The sequence below is a fragment of the Mustela lutreola genome, chromosome 2, assembly GCF_030435805.1.
Source record: "Mustela lutreola isolate mMusLut2 chromosome 2, mMusLut2.pri, whole genome shotgun sequence".
Classification (NCBI taxonomy): domain Eukaryota; kingdom Metazoa; phylum Chordata; class Mammalia; order Carnivora; family Mustelidae; genus Mustela; species Mustela lutreola.
In genome coordinates this window covers 143,651,499-143,672,327 of record NC_081291.1, presented here as the reverse complement: position 1 = coordinate 143,672,327, position 20,829 = coordinate 143,651,499, and the positions used below count along the sequence as shown (strand labels likewise).

Genomic DNA, 20,829 nt, shown 5'->3' with positions numbered 1-20,829 from the left:
CAAATTTGCCATATCTCTGTCCATTCAAGTGACCGGGCCTTGTCCTCTTTGACACATGGTAGTGATTGTTACTAAAGTGCATTATGTGCCCCTGTGCTGGCCTCAGACTTGTATGTTTCAGGCACAGAATATATGTGAAGCACTGGCTTTTAATACATAGTATAAGGTGTTTGGATGTCACAGCAGTTTCAAATTGCTGTAAATGTTTCTAAACACTTGTTATGGACTAGTAATAAACATAAAATGCTACTGGCAACTGTTTGCAGACTACACTTTGAGTAGTACTGAGTTAATTCACTGAAATCTATAGAAGGAAGTTAGGTTCACTACATAATATTAATCAGAGACCATACCATATACATAGACTACGATAATAAAAATAGATCACATTTTAATTGTAAATGGAAGCTTTCTAGGTCTGTTGGACATGCTCTGGATCCCGGCTCTTCTATTTATGATCTTTGTTTTATAACAGGTGGTGTTAAAGATGGTCACTGAGATTAAGAAGATTCCTGGTATTTCTCGAATTATGTATGACTTAACATCAAAGCCCCCAGGAACTACCGAGTGGGAGTAATAAACTTCTTGTTCTATTAAAGTATTGTGTTCAGTTTAAATTGATTAGAAACCATTCCCAGTATTGACATGCGGTACTGTGAAAGGAGTTACTGAGCGGCTGCATCACATCTGAGTTCTCTACAGCAAAAATCTACGGCTTAAGAGCTGAGTTGGGGATGACTAAAAGGAACTGAAGCACTTGTACGGGTATAATCAAAGCACCATTGCCTACACTCAGATTGGCACTGCTTTTGCCTTTGCCTCACTTGTTCTTTATGTATAAATTCACTGTTGCTATTAATGTCTCTGTCAATGAAGGTGGGTGACTTTGGGGGTAATAATAGGCTTCTGTCCCCTTGCCAGTTTCTAAGAGCTGTTAGAAAACACCCATTATAATACTAGTGTGAGTTAGTATGTGTGTCTTTCAGAGAATCTGAATTTGCTTATAAGTAACCTTACTCTTCTGAAGATAAGGGTGAGGGATGGATATAGGAGATAAGGTGTTGGTGGGCTGGCTGTTCCAGCCCCTTTTGTAGGACACTGGTATATCAAATGTAAGCTCCCTTAAGATGGAAAACACTGGGAATTTGTTGAAGTACTTTAGAATTTGTAACATCACAGCTGTGGGAGAAAGAAGCTATCATTGGTCTTGGTTTAAAATGTTTTCAAGTCCTGTCCCACATAGATGCCATAGTGTTCACTGTCAACCTGTTCACTCATGAGGAGCTTTATCGCCCCACCACCCATGGTGCCAGTTCCTGTGGCCTTGTGACGAAGTTTCTGTTCTCTTCTCCAGAAGAGGCTGTCTCTGGTGTAGCATAAAGTCAGTGTTTTGATCTCGTTTGGGCAGAGGGCCAGCTCTGAGACCACAGAAACCATTACACAAGCCTGCAGCTTAGACTATCTAGTAAAGAGTTGTAAAATGAACTCTTAGATGTAATCTGTAAGTGGATTTATTACCCACTGCTTAGAAGACTGTCACCAGTCTCAGTCCATGCAAGATATTGCCACACCTTGTAATTTTCTATCATTTGTAAGATTCAAGAACTTGACTAGGACTCTTTGCCATTGCCACTGGTGTCTACCAGATCCTTGATTACATTCATATAAGCACTATAAAAATAGTACTAGACTTAAATTCTACAACCATTTTTCAATATTTTAGCTGTTTCTATTTAAGAACATTAATGAGTTTTTCTTTTTTCAAAAAATTGAGGTGTGATTGACCTATAGCAGATTAATTTCTGGTGTCATGCCAAACCCATCTCAGGTTGCTGCCTTTTATTTTCAAAATCCTTTGTATTGATCAGGTACAAAATTTTGTTTGGGATTCAGTATTAGCTAAACAGTAAAATTATGCATGCCAGAAGTCTACTTTTTATTTTGGCTGGCCTAGAAGACATAAACACTGTATTTCCAGACCAGCAAGGGAAGAGCTTCTGTCTGTTTTAACGGATATCTGTACCTGAAACAAAGGAGTATTTGACTTCTACAGAACTTGAAGGGTTCACTTTCTGTCCTGATGATGAGATACTCATACTGGCCTTTTGGAAAGAAGATATGTAAGCTCTAACAGATTTGGAGTCATGTAACTTTAGAGCTGGAATAGATAACCTCTAAAAGGCTTACAAATACATTTATGTGAAAAAATTCCTCTTCTAGCAGAAGTTTCTTGTGATTTTGTGTTCGAGCAAATAGGAAACTAGGGAGAATATATAGTAAGAATGTTTTCTTTCCAGTGTATGTTCTATGGAACACTGCTCCACTGAGCTGATCCTTGTCAAAAGGGTTAGATGGTCATGGAAGTTGGGAAAGTGCTGTTCGCTTGTCATGGTGTACATTATATTCAAACTGAGAAATTTTGATGTGAAAAACAGTTGTTAAACTTTCTTAACCTGATGTTTTCCTGATCTTTGTGTGCTAAACTCTTTTTATAATCCTTAATACTGGGGGAAATGGTCTCTCTAGAACACATTCTGATATGACATAGTAAAAAAAGTTGATTTTTTTGACTTTGTAAATTCCCTAAAATTTGGAACCCCCTCTTCCTTTGCAAAAGTACTTTTTGCTTTGTGTTGTACAGTATTACTGTGTATCTTCACAGTATGTCATCCAAGCAGCTGAGGGAAGATTATAGTCCATTTTACATTTAGGAAACAAGCTCAGCTTAGTAATGGTTACCTAATGAAATTCAGAATGAAATATGATCCTTGGTAGCTTATGACTGCATTCCCATCAAATTAAACATGTTTTGTTTCTTCATATTGATTAGGAGTAGGTAGGGCAGGTTAAAGCATCATTTATTCCCCAAATTGGCGGACACAAAGGAATTTTCAAGGACCCAGTTTCACCTTAATGATGCCATCTATAATCATCAGCGGTTTTGGAAATAACATAGCCTGGCATAATTTCTGAAGGTAGGTCTTTAGATGTACCTGGGAGATGGGTTACACTGTTTTCCCGTCTTTTGCCACCCCTTTATCCTGAGGTAGCTGCCTGTGTGTACCCAAACAAGCATCATTAAAGTTTTTTCCTCACTGTTTGGGCTTATCTCCTGATAGCCTATTTTACTGTATAATTGAGTCGAGTCCCTCAAGAATGAGGGCATTCAGATTAGGTAGGCGGGACTGTCCATCCTCAGTGCTTTTGTTCTGCCGATGAACAGCTGTGGGAACGGTTAAGTGATTTCTGTCTCTTTATCTGTAAGAGGAGACAGTTGAATTAAATTTACATCAAATCCAGCCATAATTTTTTCTTAAACAACAAAGAAAAGCATAGCGGGAGACAGAATGGGGAAATTGAGGGTTTTATGTTTAAAGTTCTTTCAACATCAGATACAACCTTACCCTGTCAAAAAGGTAAACATCAGAATACATTGTAAAGTCAAGTATTAATTACCTTAATACCTTGTTTTTTTGAAGACTTAATATAGATCTGCAAAATTGGACTACTTGAGAATCTTACTATTGTGACCATGACACTAGGACAATATCCATTAATAGAATGCAAAGTCTCCCACTGTCAGTTATCTGTAGCTAATTGTTGGCAGAGCTGGAACTAGAATCTAGGCTTTTCTGTTTCTCTCTGTTGAAGAGGTAGTGCTCTAAGGCCTTTCGAGGTGAGGCTTAACAGGAGACTCTTCTTGTATAATTGACCCATCAGGGATAAATTATTTCCAAAGTGTAAATCATGTCTTTACTTAAAATAAGAGAGTAGTAGTTTCTGTCATGCCCAATATTGTACCCTTGGTTTTTTTTGTTTGTTTTGTTTCTTATTATTCCTCTCCACTACTCTCCATACCCACCTCCTCTCTCCTACTGTTCCCTGAATTCTCACTGGAATGTGGTAAGGACACACACCTTTGCTATTACCTCAGTGGGTATTCCCTTCATTGGCCCAAATTCAGAAAGTAATAGAAAACTGAATATAAGCTGATGTCTCTACCCTAGGAAAGAGCCCCTGCCTTGTTCCTTCTGAAGTAGGTTAGCCATGCAGGTGATACAGGGAACAGGGTATCCTTTTTTTGTTTTTGTTTTTTTACCACTTCAGGACTTTGACAACAATAATGGTGGTATCCTTGGCTCTTATATTCCTGACCATTTCATTTAATGACTAGTGAAGAGATTTGGAATCCCCTCTCCCCTTCAAAGAGTGCCAAAATGCCAACTCTCAAACTTAGTCTTCTATGTTGAAGAGACCCAGGTAGTTGACCCAACTCTGATCTTTTGTCAGTGGTTCTCAACCCTGGATGCCTGTTATTACTACCTGAGGAATTAAGTCTGTATAATGTCTAGACCCCACAGTTAAATCAATTAAATTAGAATCTTGACAGGTCCCAATTATTGATAGTTTTAAATCTCTCCAATCCAAAAAAGTTACTGAGGAATATACCTGGCCTATCTAGTTATGGCTTAAAATCTTAGGTCTTTAAGAGAAATGTAAGAGAAGGCCACAGGTAATGTTTTGCTGAAAATGTCCTCACTAAATTACTTCAGACCTGGGGCCAGACTGGAATTGATTCTGTGTATACTATATTGTAGGTCAGATACTCCAAGGGCCTGTTTGGTAATACTTAGGGCAGCTGACATAAATGTTGCTCCTGTTGAGGTCAGTGCAACAACTACGTGGGTATCTCTCAACCTCTTCTTACTCTTTTTGCTTTTTGTCACGGGAGAGAAACCTACTCCCTATAGCCACCTCTTTGAATATGACTCTAGCTAGATCGTGAAACAGACTGAGCTCTTACTGAGAAAGCCTTCTGGAGCTGTGTCATTTGGATATAATTTTTTAGCTGGAGAGTAACTACCTGTAACCCAAGTTGCCTGAATAACAACTTTTTGAGTAGCCCTATTTTAAGTGACTGACCCATTAGAGTCTTTGATCACTGGTGGATCCCATGGCATCTTTTGATCTTGGTAAGGGCTCCTTGAATGGCAAAACTGTGAGACTTTGGGGAGGGTTTGGCCATTTCTTGGGTATTTTAAGTTCAGTAGCTCTGACACCTTTTAAGTTGTTCAGGAAGCCTGAAGCTTAAGTAATCCAAGTGGAGTAAGGCCTTTGGAGAATACAGATATTTAAGGTAAGTAGTTTCCTGTCTTTGAACCTACTGTGACATTGTTACCACCTTATGGTATTAGATGAAGAAGTGAATGTAACATCCTTTCAAACAGATTTTTTTATAAAGAAGTATTTTGTTAGAGTAAGTAGTATAGTTGTGAAATCACTATGTAATTGTTTATGGTATACTGATACAACTTGTATTTTGTGGTAATGTTGGCAAAAAATAGCTATGCCAAATTAATGTGAAATGACTAATTTCTTTTTTTTCCAGTATACTTCATAAAGGAAGAAATGACTTTCATAATTTGTCTTTAAGCCTCAGTGTTTATGAGAAAGTCAGTGAAGGAAGAACTAAGAGAACAGACATTATCAGGGAAGGGAAATAAGAAATTGGATATACTGTCAGGTGTTAATGGATAATAAGTTTACTTCTCATATATAAGGAAAGGTATCAGAGTTTTGCGCAGAGTGTAACAGTGGATATGGTGGAAATAAAATACTGGGTATTTTAAGTGAATAGCTAAAAGGGTGTGTGTATGTGTTTCCAGAATTAAAGTTCTATACACATGCACACTTATTTGACTTCTTGCATATTTATTTATATTTAACTCTGTCCTCAATTTCTTAAAACCTTTACTACCTTTATTAATTTGATACAAAAGTTGGATCCTATTTGTTTGGAAGTATGTAATGAGAGTTGATCAACCCATCGAAGTATAACTGTATTAAGTCACTAATATGATGAGAGGAATTAACCATGTTCAGAAACTGCACTTGGTAATTTCAGGTAGCTACAATGCTGTAGTATGATTTTTTACAGATCAATCACCTTGTCCAACCTTCTGCTATTTGAGAAAACTGTATTTTGAATATTTAACTGTAAAGGTTTTGCTGTTTTAACATGGCTCAAAACAAAAATATTGCTGAGTTTTTATCTTGAACTCTCAAAAATCTGTCATTCTGCTTTAAAAAAATACTGTTATCAAAAGCTGTATCTCACACCATAGCTAACCTTTTTTTTGGGGGGGGGTAGATTGTTAGTGAATTATACTGAGTTATAGACATTAGATTCTGAGAAACAGCTAAAAATCTCACTTAAACCTTACTGGTATCCAAATAATACGTGAAATTTTAATTAAATCCTTTTTTCATATTTTAGAATGCTATTTGATATACAATTACATACTAAAACTTTTTTAAGACCATACCTAACCTGCCCACATGATGATGATGTTCTTTTTTTTTAAATTTTAAATTAACACCATAGAGAAAATGCTATTTTAAAAATGGCTTCTTAATGTGGCTACATTATATAGTGGGGAACATGAGGGCCTTTTGTCAAGGTGCCTAATTGCATTAGGATGATTGATACTTGTTCTTAAGAAAAAAGTTTCAACAGACTAAAAAATATTTACCTAAGTGCAGGAAAATCCCATCTTCTGGTTCTTTTCAAAAGCAACTTCTATTACCATGGGTGATGAGGATGTAATGAACTTGCTTATCGTGCTTATTATATAGTTTTGGGGGAGTAAATTACCAAGAATTAAATATATCATGACCGTTTTGTGTTAAAGAATCTCCTAAAAAAAATTTCAGCAACACAAAAGTGAAATTGTACAGCTAGCACCCTCTACATATTTACTTCTCAGATTCAAGAATTAAAAAGAGTGTTTCCTTAATTACTGAGTAAATCATATGCCACATGTTGAAATTATCCCAAAGTTGATAATAAGTACCTGGAGATTTTTAAGTAAGTACAGTATCTTGGAATATTTACAAATAATTTAATGTTTCTGTTATGGGTCTTAGCCTGTTTTCAGATGTTTGCTTAAAGAGAAATGTAAGGATTTACCATTGAATAGGAAACATTTTGAAAGATCTTTTTAATTTTTTTTTTCTTTTTCTTTTCTGGTCAGGCTCTTAAAGCACCTGATGTGAATTTAGTGCAGTTTTTCAAACTTTCTCCTTTCACAGTTCAATTAGTGTTACTTTGGTCTAGGGTTGCTATAAAAAAAAAAAATCTATCTATCTATATATATATCTATCTATATATCTCAATTAGTCCCATTTTTTTTTTTAAAGATTTTATTTATTTATTTGACAGAGAGATCACAAGTAGGCAGAGAAGCAGGAAGAGAGAGAGAGAGGAGGAAGCAGGCTCCCTGCAGAGCAGAGAGCCCGATGCGGGACTCAATCTCAGAACCCTGAGATCATGACCTGAGCCGAAGGCAGCGGCTTAACCCACTGAGCCACCCAGGCGCCCTCAATTAGTCCCATTTTTAAAGTGATGATTCTGTTCAAACAACTTAAATATTTTGCCCTAACAACATAATAGCCACTTGAAACACTATTATCCTTTGAAAGAATGTATTTCATTCTTGAATAACTAGAGTTAGTTACTAATGGAATCTGTTGGGGACTTGCAACTTACTGAACTGTGGTATACATTGAACACTGCCATCTTCATTTTCTATTCCAAGCTGATGTTTGCACAGTACTTTTTAAATCACAGCAGCCACCGAAAACTCAGCTTTGCAAAGATATGACATCATTGAAGGAAATGGTGCATGATGTTATGTTGAAACTGACCTGCCACAAGCTAGTAGTTCATCTTGTGTGTATCTGAGTTTGCTGTGGTGGCTCGGAGCGCCTCAGTGAACGGTTTGAGAACCACTGTGTCTGAGTTTTTTTTTTTTTTTTTTTCGCCTTCTCAACTTCAAAGGATACATCTAAAATACACATGTATCCTTAATATTGATTATCTCTCTTGGTTTTGATGTTAAGAGTTGGAATATTTTGCAAAAAGATATTTTAAAATCTCAACATCTTTCTAGGAGTGGAGAAATAAGATTTGCCATATGTTAGTTACATAAAGTATACATGCATAGAATCTGCCGAGACCCAAGTTTGATGTATACTTAATTTGGAGTTTGTTTTGTTTAGTAACAGTTGTTACTACAAAGACTTATGATGAAGATATATACCCTTTATACTGTTTGAAGTAAATATTTTAGTGTACTGGATTTAAACCATGGCAAATATGCCTCCTACATTTGTTACTATACTGATTTCTCTTTGTAAAACAGGGAAATAGTCACATACCACACACACTTTTTAAAAATTTTAAAGTGAATAGTGATAGCCATAACTTAAATGTTTTTAGAGTTTAGAGATTTGACTAGTTAAGGCAGAGAGAGGGAATTAACATTAATCACATTAGTTTGGGAATAAATTGAATTTAAAGCTTAGTGAACGAACATGGCTGTCATATATAGTTTCACCTTTCTGTGACTTCTTTGCTTTAGATCTCAGGAGAAAACCATTGCAGAAAGTGTAAAAATTTTCTGAGAATTGGGAATTGTAATCTATTATAAGATGTTAGAGTATTAATGACATAGAATAAGATTCCTAGTTTTATTGTTAGGTGTAATTTTTGGAATTTATTTTAGAAATATTTCTTCCTGTTTCTGCTGATAAAACATTGGCCTGAAATTCAATAAACTTCATATATTTCTGAGTCCACATAGCTGTGTTACCTTGGGCAAGGCAGCAATCTCCTGGGCAGTGGTTAACTCTAATGTAGGAATAGTATTACCTGGGTGGATTAGGTGAAAGAATGTAGGAAAAGTGAATACATTATGAAAAAATGCCTTATCTATAACATGCTAGTGTAAGCATAGACTGTTATTTGAAACAGATGGCAGTGCAGATGAAACAAATGATGTGGGTTTAATAATCCCATTGTGCTGAATTAGCTGGGACAATTCAGATAAATTTATACCATGTCAGATCTCCGGATTGTGAGGGTGGGATGATATTGGGATAGCTGCTTTCAACTACGCAAGGACTATGTATGCATCTTTATGAAATTTATACCACTTTATTTTTTTTTAATTTTAAGAATTTTTATTTATTTATTTGACAGACAGAGATCACAAGTAGGCAGAAAGGCAGGCAGAGAGAGAGGAAGGGAAGCAGGCTCCCTGCTGAGGAGAGAGCCCAATGCAGGGCTTGATCCCAGGACCCTGAGATCATGACCTGAGCCGAAGGCAGCAGCTTAACCCACTGAGCCACCCAGGCGCCCCAATTTATACCACTTTAAAGAAGAGAGGGAACAAAACTTGTCTCCCAGTCTCTAGGCCTGCACTTGAAAAGTACAAAAACTGGGTGTCTAGTTTTCTTTCTGTTCTGATTCTAGTGGTGTATGCAGTAATGTAATATTTGTCCCCTCTATCAATCTCAGTTTGTGAAAGAAGTTTGGAACAAAAAAGAAGTGGTGAGTCAACTATAGAATTAAACATTCAGGTAGTACTTTCCATAAAACGTGAGCGGCATGGGAGAACAGGTAAAGCTCATGTGACATTCAAGTGTTTTATGTTACGCCATGGATTGGAGCAGAGTCTGGGTGGTAGATTCCAGACAGGTAGAAAGTATGGACTCTTCCAGGTAGATGGAGGCCAAGAGGAGCTACAAGTGAAGAAGCTTGGACTAGTATGGGTTGCTTGGGAGGGTAGAACTGAGGGTTGGTGCAGAATTGTGGAGGACTATGATTCAGCCAAGGGATTGAGTTGTGTCCAATTAGGGGTGTGGGCTGAATAAGCCAGAAGAACTAGTAAAAGCTCCACTCTGTGGTGGCCCAGCTACCTCTTGAGAGTGTCACACCAGCCCTTTTCCTTCTCTCTGCTCCTCTCTAGTCAGCTCGTCAGCCATACAGACTTCATCCAGGTGACTTGCTGTGTGTTTGAGACCACCCACAGCCCAACTCTTCCCCCTCAATCTGGCCAAACTGCCTTCTGTAGCCCCACTGATCACTTGTGGGTCTCTCATGTCCCTTGCTGTTCTACCCCTTACCTTTGCCCCTACTACTCTTCCTGCTGGGCGTGCCAGCCCCAAGTGCATCCCCCACTCTGCAAACACTGTCAGCTTTCAGTACTTTGGAGTGTTTACGAAAACTTAGTTCATTCTCATGTCTGTAGGATGGAGAACTCCTTTTCTAAGTTCCCACTACCTGTTGAGGAATTCCATGACTAATTTCTTATTTCTGTTCTCCTTGTTTATATTTATTGTCTACAACCAGATAATAAACTTCTTGAAGGCAGGATCAGTGATTTACTCATCTTTGAAGTCTTAGAGCTTGGTTCATAAAGTATAAAAGTGGAATGCTTTTTAGAGACCTGCAAGAGGTAAGTAAGGCTTACTTCAAAGGAATAAATGTCTAATAGTAGAATTCCAAGCATCGGATACCTAAGTGGATAAACAACTCAGCCAGGGACCTAGCCTGTACCCCCACTTTCATACTTGAAATCACCAAATAGGAAACTACTTCTATTTTAGCCTATGTGTAGCTTCAGCTGTTGATGCTACAGCCCTAAGTACAGTGGCTGTGCTTTTTAAAAATTACTATTTTAACTTTAGGCAGACAGTCTGGTTTTTTGACAAATTCTGTTTGAGTTGTAAATTAGAAGATGAATGCTTGGAGAATAGCATGCAGTCACTAGGGATTTGTTCAAGCTTTTCTTTTAATGAGGTTGGGTGGTTAAGGGCCTGCCTGTGTGGGAAGCAGAAAACCACAGAATTCAAAGAAGTGGGGTGGCAGTGTTGACATCAGGTGGTCTGAACAGTTCCCACAGTGCTTATGGTTAAACCGGCCAGCTGGGAGTTCAGGTTTCTCTTAGAAACTGTTCTTCCCTTTCTGTCTCCTTTCGACATCTTGTAAGGATTCTTTTTGACCAAGTTAAAAGAGTTTGAGAAGATTAGACAAGTCTGAGGATTTCAATGTTGTTTTTCAGCTTTGTTGTAGCAGGGGACACGTAGTTCATTATTCACCAAATAATAATGGTATTAATCTTACAAGGTTTATTTTTGAGCCCTGAAGCTGCTGAGTGGCCGGGCAAATGTGAAGCAGCCACGGGCTGCATTTATTTTGTAGTTTAATGGCAGAAGAGCGAGAAAGATGTATTATCCATCATCATATTACCTTAAACGTTCTGGATTTATTTAGTAAGAGGAAGGTGTATGTAGCTTGACATTTACTATCTTCCCAGTGAACAGGAGTTCGTTTGTGGCAGTAACTATGGCTTGAACTCCTGTTCTGTGCCTGGCACTGTGCCAGACTTCAGAGAACATGGCTCCGAAGCTGGAGGAGGTCATGTCCTATTCGATTGTCCTGGCTCCTCACCATACCCAACCCTCCACATGTATATCCAGTTTGCTCTTAAGTAACCTCCTCCTTCCAGAATGGCTCTTCAGTCTGCTCCTTTTCATTCCCGGCTTCCACTGCAGTCCAACCCTCTGTTGTCTCTGAACTGTGTTATTGCAGTGGCAGCCCAGGGCTTTTCTCTACCTTCCACACTTCTCTCTCTGAGCTGGTACCTTCTTTTCAAAACACGGATCATGGACTCGTATTCCATGGTCACCTTACTTATTCACAACACATCAGTAACCTCTGTGTCCAGGGAATAACACCTCTGGCACTTTACCTACCACATTACCGTTTTTCCAACTATATCTTCTAAAACTGTCTTCTAGCCACTCCTCAAGCTTGAGACATCTTTCTGCTCTTGTGTGTGTGTCCCAAGTCGTGCTCTACCCAGGCCAGTGTGACCGTCAAATGACGGGAAGCTAGCTCATGCTTAGGTACTAGCTCAGGTCACCTCTAGAAGTCTGCCTTGGTTAAAGTCAGCATTTGTGTTCTCCTTGTCACTCCTGTAGGACATTATGTGCATCTGTTATGGCTTTCGTTGCACCTGCTTTGCTTTGCAGTAGTTTGCTTATTTCCCATACTTGGTTGTGAACTTTTTGAGAGGAGATGATTGGTCTTGATTTTTGTGTCCCATCAACGCCCATCATGGTGTTTGGCCTGTAGCGGGGATGCTCAGCAAATACTTGGTCAGTGTTACGTTGTATGCTTTATGTGTTTTCTAACTGCTTGCAGTTTGGTCAGTAAACTCTTAATTTTCATAAATTGTCATCTGTGCTTAAGAGAGGAGTGGGACTATGATCAGTCAGACTTACAGGGGCTGGGTAAAGAAGGTTAAAGGTAGCTTCTGGGTGACAAGCAGGTCAGCAGCAGAGTAGAAGCAACAGGGCATAGGGAGATTTCTTGAGGTGGTTTCTCCAGCTATATAATTTTGGGGCAAGTCACTTAATCTTTCTGAACCTGTTTCCTCACTTATAATGAGATGCAAATATTACCTACCTACTGGGTAGGTTGTCAGGACTAAATAAGATGTTTGAAATGCAGCACCCATGCAGTGCTGACGGGGGTTGGTCATGTGTGCACATTGCCAGTTCGGCCCACAGCCTCTGCTGCTTTGGTAGACTGGTTTTGTTTTGTATGACCTTACACATGCCAAGCTATAATGGACAGAAACAGAGCCAGGCAGCCTCTTCGAAGACCAGCCAGTGACCTGAGATGGCCTGGCACAAAGGGCTCCTCCTGGTGCTTGATCATTTTCCAGGCTGAATCAGAAACTAAGCTGAATGAACTTGGGTGTTGGAAGGAGGGAGAGGGGAGCTGGAGATTCAGGGTGTGATTAACCTTTACCGAGCAAAGAGGACCCTTGGTAAATCTCAATTTTTCTGAACTATTAGACTAGAGTGGATGGATTGTATTAGCCCATAATTTCATTGCCTAAACTGCAAAACTGAACTAAGACTTTTTCCCCCCCTTGTTGTTCAAATTTTCAACATTTGTGGCATTTAACTTTGGTTGTAAATGGTATAGTTTGTGGATTCCTACTGTTTCGGTTCTGTTGGCTCCTGATGCCAAGCTCGTATCACAGGAGTCATAAGTGGGCTCTACCTGCCCAGTGCCCTGTACCCTTGTGCCACAAGTGACTGCCTTTAAGCCTCCCAGGGAAAACAAAGACTGCTCCTGTCATGCCTCGCCAGGGCTGAAAGGACCCAGAGACCTGGGAGCAAGTAGACCCGGAGAGGCCACTGCAGATAATTTCTCGGTAATTCCATCTGGAGAAGTGCACCAGACATCAACTGTGCAGCTCCTGTGTGAGCGTGCCTGAGCAGCTAGCCTGCCACAGCCCTAGGAGGACAGGAGGTAAGAGCAACAAAGCCCAGATGCCACATGATGCCAGCCCTTCTGTCTTCTGTGGCAAGATACAGAGGGCCACTCACACCCCCCAGAAAGCTAGTCACAATGAGTCTGCCTTCTCTTCCTACCCTCCTCCTCCAACTTCTGCCCCAGCACAGGATCCCTACTCTGTGCATCAATCTGTCCTTACCTGACCACCTTCCCCTGCTTACTCGTAACTGCACCAAGCTTGCACAGGGCCAACACAGCCTCTCAAAATCCAACTTTAATTTACCTTAAGTTCCCACACCTCTGCATAACTCATTCTTTCAGAATCCCCTACTTTATTTCTCAAGGCAGGAAACAATGATCAATTGGTTCCTTTCCATTTTCATCCTTGAGCACTGGAAGTCAGCCTGTCTCAAATACATTTGCAACCAGATGTCTGGGGAAAAAAAAATGAAGTCAGTTTTTCTTTGTTTTAAGCAATTAATCAGTTATTTTTCTGGAGCTTTTTGGCCTCTAGGAAAAACACAAATAAGATGTATAAATTGGTGGGTGCAAGCTGTTGGAGCTCATATAGTGTGACTTGGTACAGTTATAATTTAAGTTTATTTTTATTTTAATTTTTAAAAAATATTTTATTTATTTATTTGACACAGAGAGACACAGCGATGGAACACAAGCAAGGGGAGTGGGAGAAGGAGAAGCAGGCTTCCCGCCAAGCAGAGAGCCTGATACAGGGTTTGATCCCAGGACCCTGAGATCATGACCTGAGCTGAGAGCAGGTGCCTAACGACTGAGCCACCCAGGCACCCCAGTTTATTATTATTATTATTATTATTATTATTATTATTATTATTTTTAAAGATTTTTATTTACTTACTTGACACAGAGAGAGAAATCACAAGTAGGCAGAGAGGCAAGCAGAGAAAGAGAGGGGGAAGCAGGGTCCCCGCTGAGTAGAGAACCTGATGCGGGACTCGATCCCAGGACCCTGAGATCATGACCTGAGCTGAAGGAAGAGGCTTAACCCACTGTGCCACCCAGTTTATTATTATTTTTAAAAGATTTTATTTATTTGAGAGAGACAGGAACAGAGCACAAGTGGGGAGGAGAGGGAGAAGTAGGTTCCTGCTGAGCAAGGAGCCTAATGTAGGGCTCGATCCTAGGATTCTGGGATCATGACCTGAGCTAAAGGCAGATGCTTAGCTGACTGAGCCACATAATTTAAGTTTAAAATGCTTATTGAGACCTATCCATCCTCAGCTATGCAAGCCTAATTATTTATGCTCTCTACTTCCTGTCTTCTTAATGCCTGACATTATATAGCTACTGAACTGCTTCTTACCATCTTGGTAATTGGGAAGGAAAGAAAAGGGAAAGGCATAGAAACACAAACTGGTGAATTTTATTTCTTTTCTTTCTTTTTTTTTTTAAAAGATGTTATTTATTTATTTAACAGAGAGCACAAGCAGGGGGAGTGGGAGAGGGATGTGGGGCTTGATCTCAGGACCTGAGATCACGAGCTGAGCCAAAGGCAGACACCCAACGGACTGAGCCACTCAGGCACCAGATTAATTTTATTTCTTCATAACTTAAGCCTGTAAAGAGGTTTTGTGGGAGAGGAAATACTGTTGGCCTCAAGGTTATATGAGACTTGTCCTTAGTTCAATCCAGTGTATAGAAAGTGAGTATTGTAAGGCTCTGGGAAAACTGTTGTATTTTACCCCAAAATGCAACCCAAGCTCCAGCAGTGGGAAGATAGTATACATGGTTAGAGGTGGCGCTGCACAGAGAACTCTAATTTGGGGAGCATTTCCCTCTTTATCAGACTGCTTTTCTGGCCTGCAGATCCTAATGGTCAGGGACAGACCTCCCACCCCCCCACGCTGCCACAGTTGACAGCCACTGCCTCTTCCCATTAGTCTTGTCTATGTCTTGGGTCACGAAGGTATTGTTTGGGGAGTCCCTGTCAAGTTTAGCCTAAAACTAGAAACCACCCTGCTTCCTTCTTGGAGGTAGGACCAGAGTTCTAGCAGGGGGAGAACCACCACCTGCAGAACTTTTCCTCTTACAAGCTAACTTGTATCAGATCATAGAACTGATTTTTCAATCGTTAGAGGTCTTCTGGGAAAGCAGAATTTAACTTTTTAAATGTTATTTAATGCCTTCAAAAGCTAGTTCACTTAATTATTTATTCAACTATTCAGCATTTGAATGCTTACTCCATGGTGAATCATCTCATTACACTTGAAAAGGAGAGAATCACAATTGGTTCATAGTTACTTTGATTCTGCTTCATATTTTAATTTCTCTAAATAGAGCTATGAAGAAAGTGATATTTCTGTTTTAAACTTATAGGTTTTTTAAAAAAAAATTCTTCTTTTTTAAGACATAGATGAACTTCCACTCTGAGGGCCTGGGTGAGTACACCTAACATGGTTTAAGGTTATCCCCAATCTCCATGTGTCCATGGATTCCGACCTCAGAATGGGAGGTGATTCCAGACTGAAGTGGCACCCAAGCAGGAACAAGGCTCAGCTCCCACAAATTAGGACTACCAGAAAGACAGGGTGTCCAGTGGTTAAAAACACCAAACTCTGGAGAGTCACACCCGAGTGCATATTTATCGAGACGAAGGAACAAACATTGGTACATTACTACTAACATTTTTTATTCCAATTTCACTGGTCTGTCCCTAATGACCTTTTTCTGTTCCAAGATCGTATTCAGGATTCCACTGTACAGTTAGTTTCATATTTCCTCAGATGCCTCTTGTCTGTGACAATATGTAAGACTTTGTTTTTGATTACTTTGATGATTTTGAGGTGTGCTTGTTAGGTATTTTGTTGAATATACCTCCTTTTAAAAAAAAAATACTGGCTTTATTGTTACAGACTTCATATACCATAAGATCCACCCATTTAAAGTGAAAATTTAATGGTTTTAAGTATATCCTCTAAGTTGTACAACAATTTCATAGTCAATTGTTTTTTAAAGATTTTATTTATTTATTTGACAGAGAGAGATCACAAGTAGGCATAGACGCAGGCAGAGGGGGTGGGAAGCAGGCTCCCTGCCAAGCACAGAGCCCAATGTGGGGCTGGATCCCAGGACCCTGAGACCTGACCTGAGCTGAAGGCAGAGGCTTTAACCCACTGAGCCACCCAGTCAATTTTGAAGCATTTTAATCATCCCTAAAACCAGCCCTAGAATCAGCCATTTCTTCAAAGAGTCTGGTTTCTTTTGTTGGAGAATGGTATTAGAGACCAAGATCTGTGTGCTGGGTGTGGTTGTTGCTATTGGGGTGTGTGTCGCTGTTTCTAGGCCTCCTCAGAGGCCTAGATATAGATACCAATTATTTTGGTATCTATGCCCAATCTTGAACATGACTTTGAAGTTAAGATCACTTTTAAAGAAATATAATAAGAGATGGGCAAATGCCTCAAGAGAGGCTTAATGTTTAAATGTTACAACTTCTTTTTTTTTTTTTTTAATGTTACATCTTCTTAGTATAGGATAGAACCATCTGTTCCATAAGTGGAAATAGTGGAAAAAAAATAAAAAAAGAAATAGTGGTAAAGAATCCTCTACCTTACATTTAACACATGTAACCCCACATTTAACCACAAATGCAGTCGTGTCCTACCCATCAGGAGACCACTCCCTTCATACTGTGTAGCTTTTTCTTCTCAGGGTCTCTGGTGGTTCATTCTCTTCTAGATGTGAGTCTTCTGGGTAACCTGAGGGCAATAACATACTGGCTAAATGAATTAAAGCACATCCATGTTATTAAACTTGGTGTTACATAAAATTGTAATCATAAGAACTTTTAAAATATTTCTGTATAGGGACGCCTGGGTGGCTCAGTTGGTTGGACGACTGCCTTCGGCTCGGGTCATGATCCTGGAGTCCCGGGATCGAGTCCCGCATCGGGCTCCCAGCTCCATGGAGAGTCTGCTTCTCTCTCTGACCTTCTCCTCATTCATGCTGTCTCTCACTGTCTCTCTCTCAAGTAAATAAATAAAAAAATCTTTAAAAAAAAATATTTCTGTATATAAAACATTGCTACTAAAGGAAACTTTCTGCAAAAATATGCATACAGAAATATTATAAGGATATTCACTAGTGGTGTGATTGGTGTTTAATTCAGCACCGTGAGATTGGAGGGGACTTGGTTTCCCACTTTTTGTCTGAATTTTCTAAATTCCCCACAATTAACACTGCTAGTAGTAAGAAAAAAGCTTCTGAAAAGTAGATGCTCTTCTTACAAGGAAGTCCTAACAATACTTTAATTAGACCATAATTTTGCTTCAATGTAAACTGGGAATGAAACCAGGAATAGGACTTTCAAATGAGACTAATGGGTTAAAAGTGACTTTCAGAGTCTGGGAGGATATGAGAAAGGACAAGTTACGATAAAAGCAAAACTTTCTGATCCTTGACAAGGGAGTATGAGTTCTCTGAAGGTCCACGAAAAAGTTGGGGGAAAAGCAAAGCACTACAGGAAAGCATTGCCTAACAGGAAACCTCCAGCTTGTGGTATGGCTAATGTTCTTGTTGAACTGGGTCTTTGAAACCAAGTGTGCTTTAGGGAACCTGGGCACTGTGTAAGGTGAGATGAGCTCCATGTTATTTAACTTGCTTAAATGTAAATCCACAGGTAGAAGCCACACAGCTGGAGCCTTGGACTGGAGAAGGGAAAGAAAGCTCTCAATCCTGTGGGAGCTGCCGCTCCATCCATTTCATAGAACATAAAAGCAGTGACCCCAGAAAGTAGAATGAGTATGGGGGCTTCTATGTAATGACATACTTGGACATGCATTGTTCTTTTCTCTGGTTAGTTTGTTTCTTAAAATTTTAATGTTGGATCACTGTCACTAATTAACATGTGGCTGGTTATTGCCCAAATCAGGGAAGTTTATTTAGGAAAACACAAACTGATTTATAATTCATCCAAACTGACCTATGCCTGGACAAATTCCTTTTCTACTCCAAATACTGAATTTGGTTGTCACATAACAGTTAAAAGGAGGAAGATTTCATAATTTCTCTAGGTTATTAAAAAATGTCTTAGGGCCCCGCTACTTCCGGTCCCGCCGCCCGGAGCCGGTGCAGCTGTGAGGGGCCGTGTGTCGCTGCCGCTGGCCGGCCGGGCATGGTGTTGGGTGCCGGGCCCGCCTCGCCTGTCTCGGGGTGCCCTGGGTAAAGGCAGCAGTAATGCTGACGCCGGCAAGCAAACTGAAGCGGGAGGACGGTCTCAAAGGGTCCCGGACATCAGCCACGGCCTCCGACTCCACTCGGAGCGTGTCTGTGAGAGACAGGCTGCTTGTTAAAGAGGTTGCGGAGCTTGAAGCTAATTTACCGTGTACATGTAAGGTGCATTTTCCTGATCCAAACAAGCTACATTGCTTTCAGCTAACTGTAACCCCAGATGAGGGTTACTACCAGGGTGGAAAATTTCAGTTTGAAACTGAAGTTCCTGATGCATACAACATGGTGCCTCCCAAAGTGAAATGCCTGACCAGGATCTGGCACCCCAACATCACAGAGACAGGCGAAATATGTCTAAGTTTACTGAGAGAACATTCGATTGACGGCACTGGCTGGGCTCCCACAAGGACATTAAAGGATGTTGTTTGGGGATTAAACTCTTTGTTTACTGATCTTTTGAATTTTGATGATCCACTGAATATTGAGGCTGCAGAGCATCATTTGAGGGACAAGGAGGACTTCCAGAATAAAGTGGAAGACTACATGAAGCGTTATGCCAGATGATAGGAGGAGGAGACGGTGGGGCTGTGGACTGTGTGTAGGCTTTTCTCCAACCTCATCCAAGAGGGAGCTCCCCCTCCCCAGTCCTCGTGCTCCCCTCAGACCCACAGGGTCATCCACATCCTGTGACCATGCTGTCCCAAGGAAGAACCTCTTCACGATTGCCCATTGTAGATGGAGAGTCCTACATAAATACAGCAAGAAAATGTGTTTGGGGTTCTAAAGAGTTGTCTGCTTCCCTTAACATGTTTACTTTTTGGAAACTGTACTGTATAGGCTATTGATGAGATTCCTGAAAAGTTGTAACGAACTCAGAATTGAGGCTAGCGCTTGCTTCTCCCCCTTTTCCCAAAGTCCTTCCCTGCACAAGTGATGCTGATGATGTGCTCAGTGTAGCTCGCAGAGGGGCAATAAGAAACCCGCTACATACTGTGATTGGATGCACATTCTCTTAGCTCCTCCCACGGATGATGGCCCTGCCTAGATGTGAAGCTTCCCAGAATGCATGGTCATTCACTGTAGATCTCTTACTGAAATGCGTATTTTATTTAATGTAAGTATATTTTGGAACAGATTTGTAATTTGTACAATTTAATGCTTTAATTATTTTTTTTCTATTCTCATTTAGTTTGTATTTTCATTGTATAGAGCAGACAGATATTGGGTCAAGCAACTATTGAAGAGAAATACAAAGAAAATATGAAAGACCAAAAAAAAAGTCTTAGTTTATTCATTTAGATTTTGTCTTAATGATGAGATTTTAAACAAAGATTTAAATGAATATTTAAAAAACATTTTTCTATATCATAAATTTCAGCTGAGCACCCATTAAGAAAAGTACTAAAAATTTTGCGGATGAGTAAAAAGGATATTAAACATAACTGTTAGGTCACATCCTACCTCCACTGTTCTTTGCTGTAAATTGGGAGAATGAGTGAACCTGTAGTGCAGGGAAGCAGATACTGAGCCAACTGTAAAGCAGAAGAAACATGACATGAGATATATGGCCACAGACAAGTTATTAGGCTCCTATAACCTCCTGACAACTCCATGAAGTAGGTGTTATTATCCATGGTTTACAGATGAGGAGCAGTCAGAGTGCAAAGAACTTAGAGCCTGGGCTGTAGAAAGTCCTGTGTTAAGTTGGTTAAATAAATACGTATGTTAAAAAGAGGAGTGAAAGACCAAGCCATGCCTGTGATGACCTCTGAGAAATCAAAGATGATTAATGTCAAGTTACTTTCCAGACTAATAATTAAATTCCGATACTCAGTTGCTTCTTGATCACTCAATACTACACATTCTTGATAAACAGTATTAAAAGAACTCTCAGCTTTTGGTGACTAGGACAGCTGGAGAGAGGAGGAACTCACCCCCATTTGATTTCTACCTTGGCTTAATATGAGCTGGTCAGTGTATGTAGACAAAAATGCACTTCCCAAAGTATTTTTAATAACTTTCTAGAATTGAGGGGATTGCAGGACAAGGGTGTTATTCTTTGAAACTCAACTTCAGGTTCCTAAAATCTGTAAAGACATTTTTTGTGGTCCACAGAGGTATTTCTTTTCATTACAAAATAGGAAAATAGGGGATCTGAGGAGAGCTTCTGCTTTTATATTTTAAGTAGGAATTCTTAAACTTGGCAAATTTATCAATATTTTTTACCTTTCAAAAGTTGAGAAGCTTTGTTTTAGAAAATGTGGTGACAAGTGTATTATTAATTCCTTGCCCATTGAGCTTCAGAAAGAGTAAAGATTATATCTGTCTCTTCCTTTATCTCTCAAGACTCTTGCCCTATTTCTCCCTTCCTGGACTTTCTTCCCTATGCATGCTAGAGAAATTACATTTATTTTTAAAATTACATATATTTAATAAAATTGTGCTTTTTAGGTCTTTTTTTGTCT

General features: G+C 39.6%; 2 protein-coding genes across 4 annotated transcripts in view; both read left to right on the top strand.

Annotated features, from left to right (window-relative positions):
* Positions 1 to 2,468, top strand: part of GMPS (guanine monophosphate synthase) — a 70,348-nt gene extending 67,880 nt beyond the window's left edge. For all 3 annotated transcript variants that reach the window (XM_059163695.1, XM_059163696.1, XM_059163697.1), the window contains exon 16: positions 476 to 2,468. In XM_059163695.1, coding sequence (XP_059019678.1) covers positions 476 to 577 — 102 coding nt within the window. In that variant the 3' untranslated portion in view covers positions 578 to 2,468. The remainder of the gene's footprint in view (positions 1 to 475) is intronic.
* A 15,758-nt stretch (positions 2,469 to 18,226) lies between these two features.
* On the top strand, positions 18,227 to 19,188 carry LOC131824954 (NEDD8-conjugating enzyme UBE2F-like). The gene has a single exon (XM_059163688.1). It carries the CDS (start codon positions 18,371 to 18,373, stop codon positions 18,926 to 18,928), a length of 558 nt encoding a protein of 185 aa, XP_059019671.1. The 5' UTR covers positions 18,227 to 18,370; the 3' UTR covers positions 18,929 to 19,188.
* The last annotated feature ends 1,641 nt before the right edge of the window (positions 19,189 to 20,829 follow it).

Excerpts from the sequence above, each read along its gene's own strand:
- LOC131824954 (XM_059163688.1), top strand. The coding sequence starts at position 18,371 with ATGCTGACGCCGGCAAGCAAACTGAAGCGGGAGGACGGTCTCAAAGGG.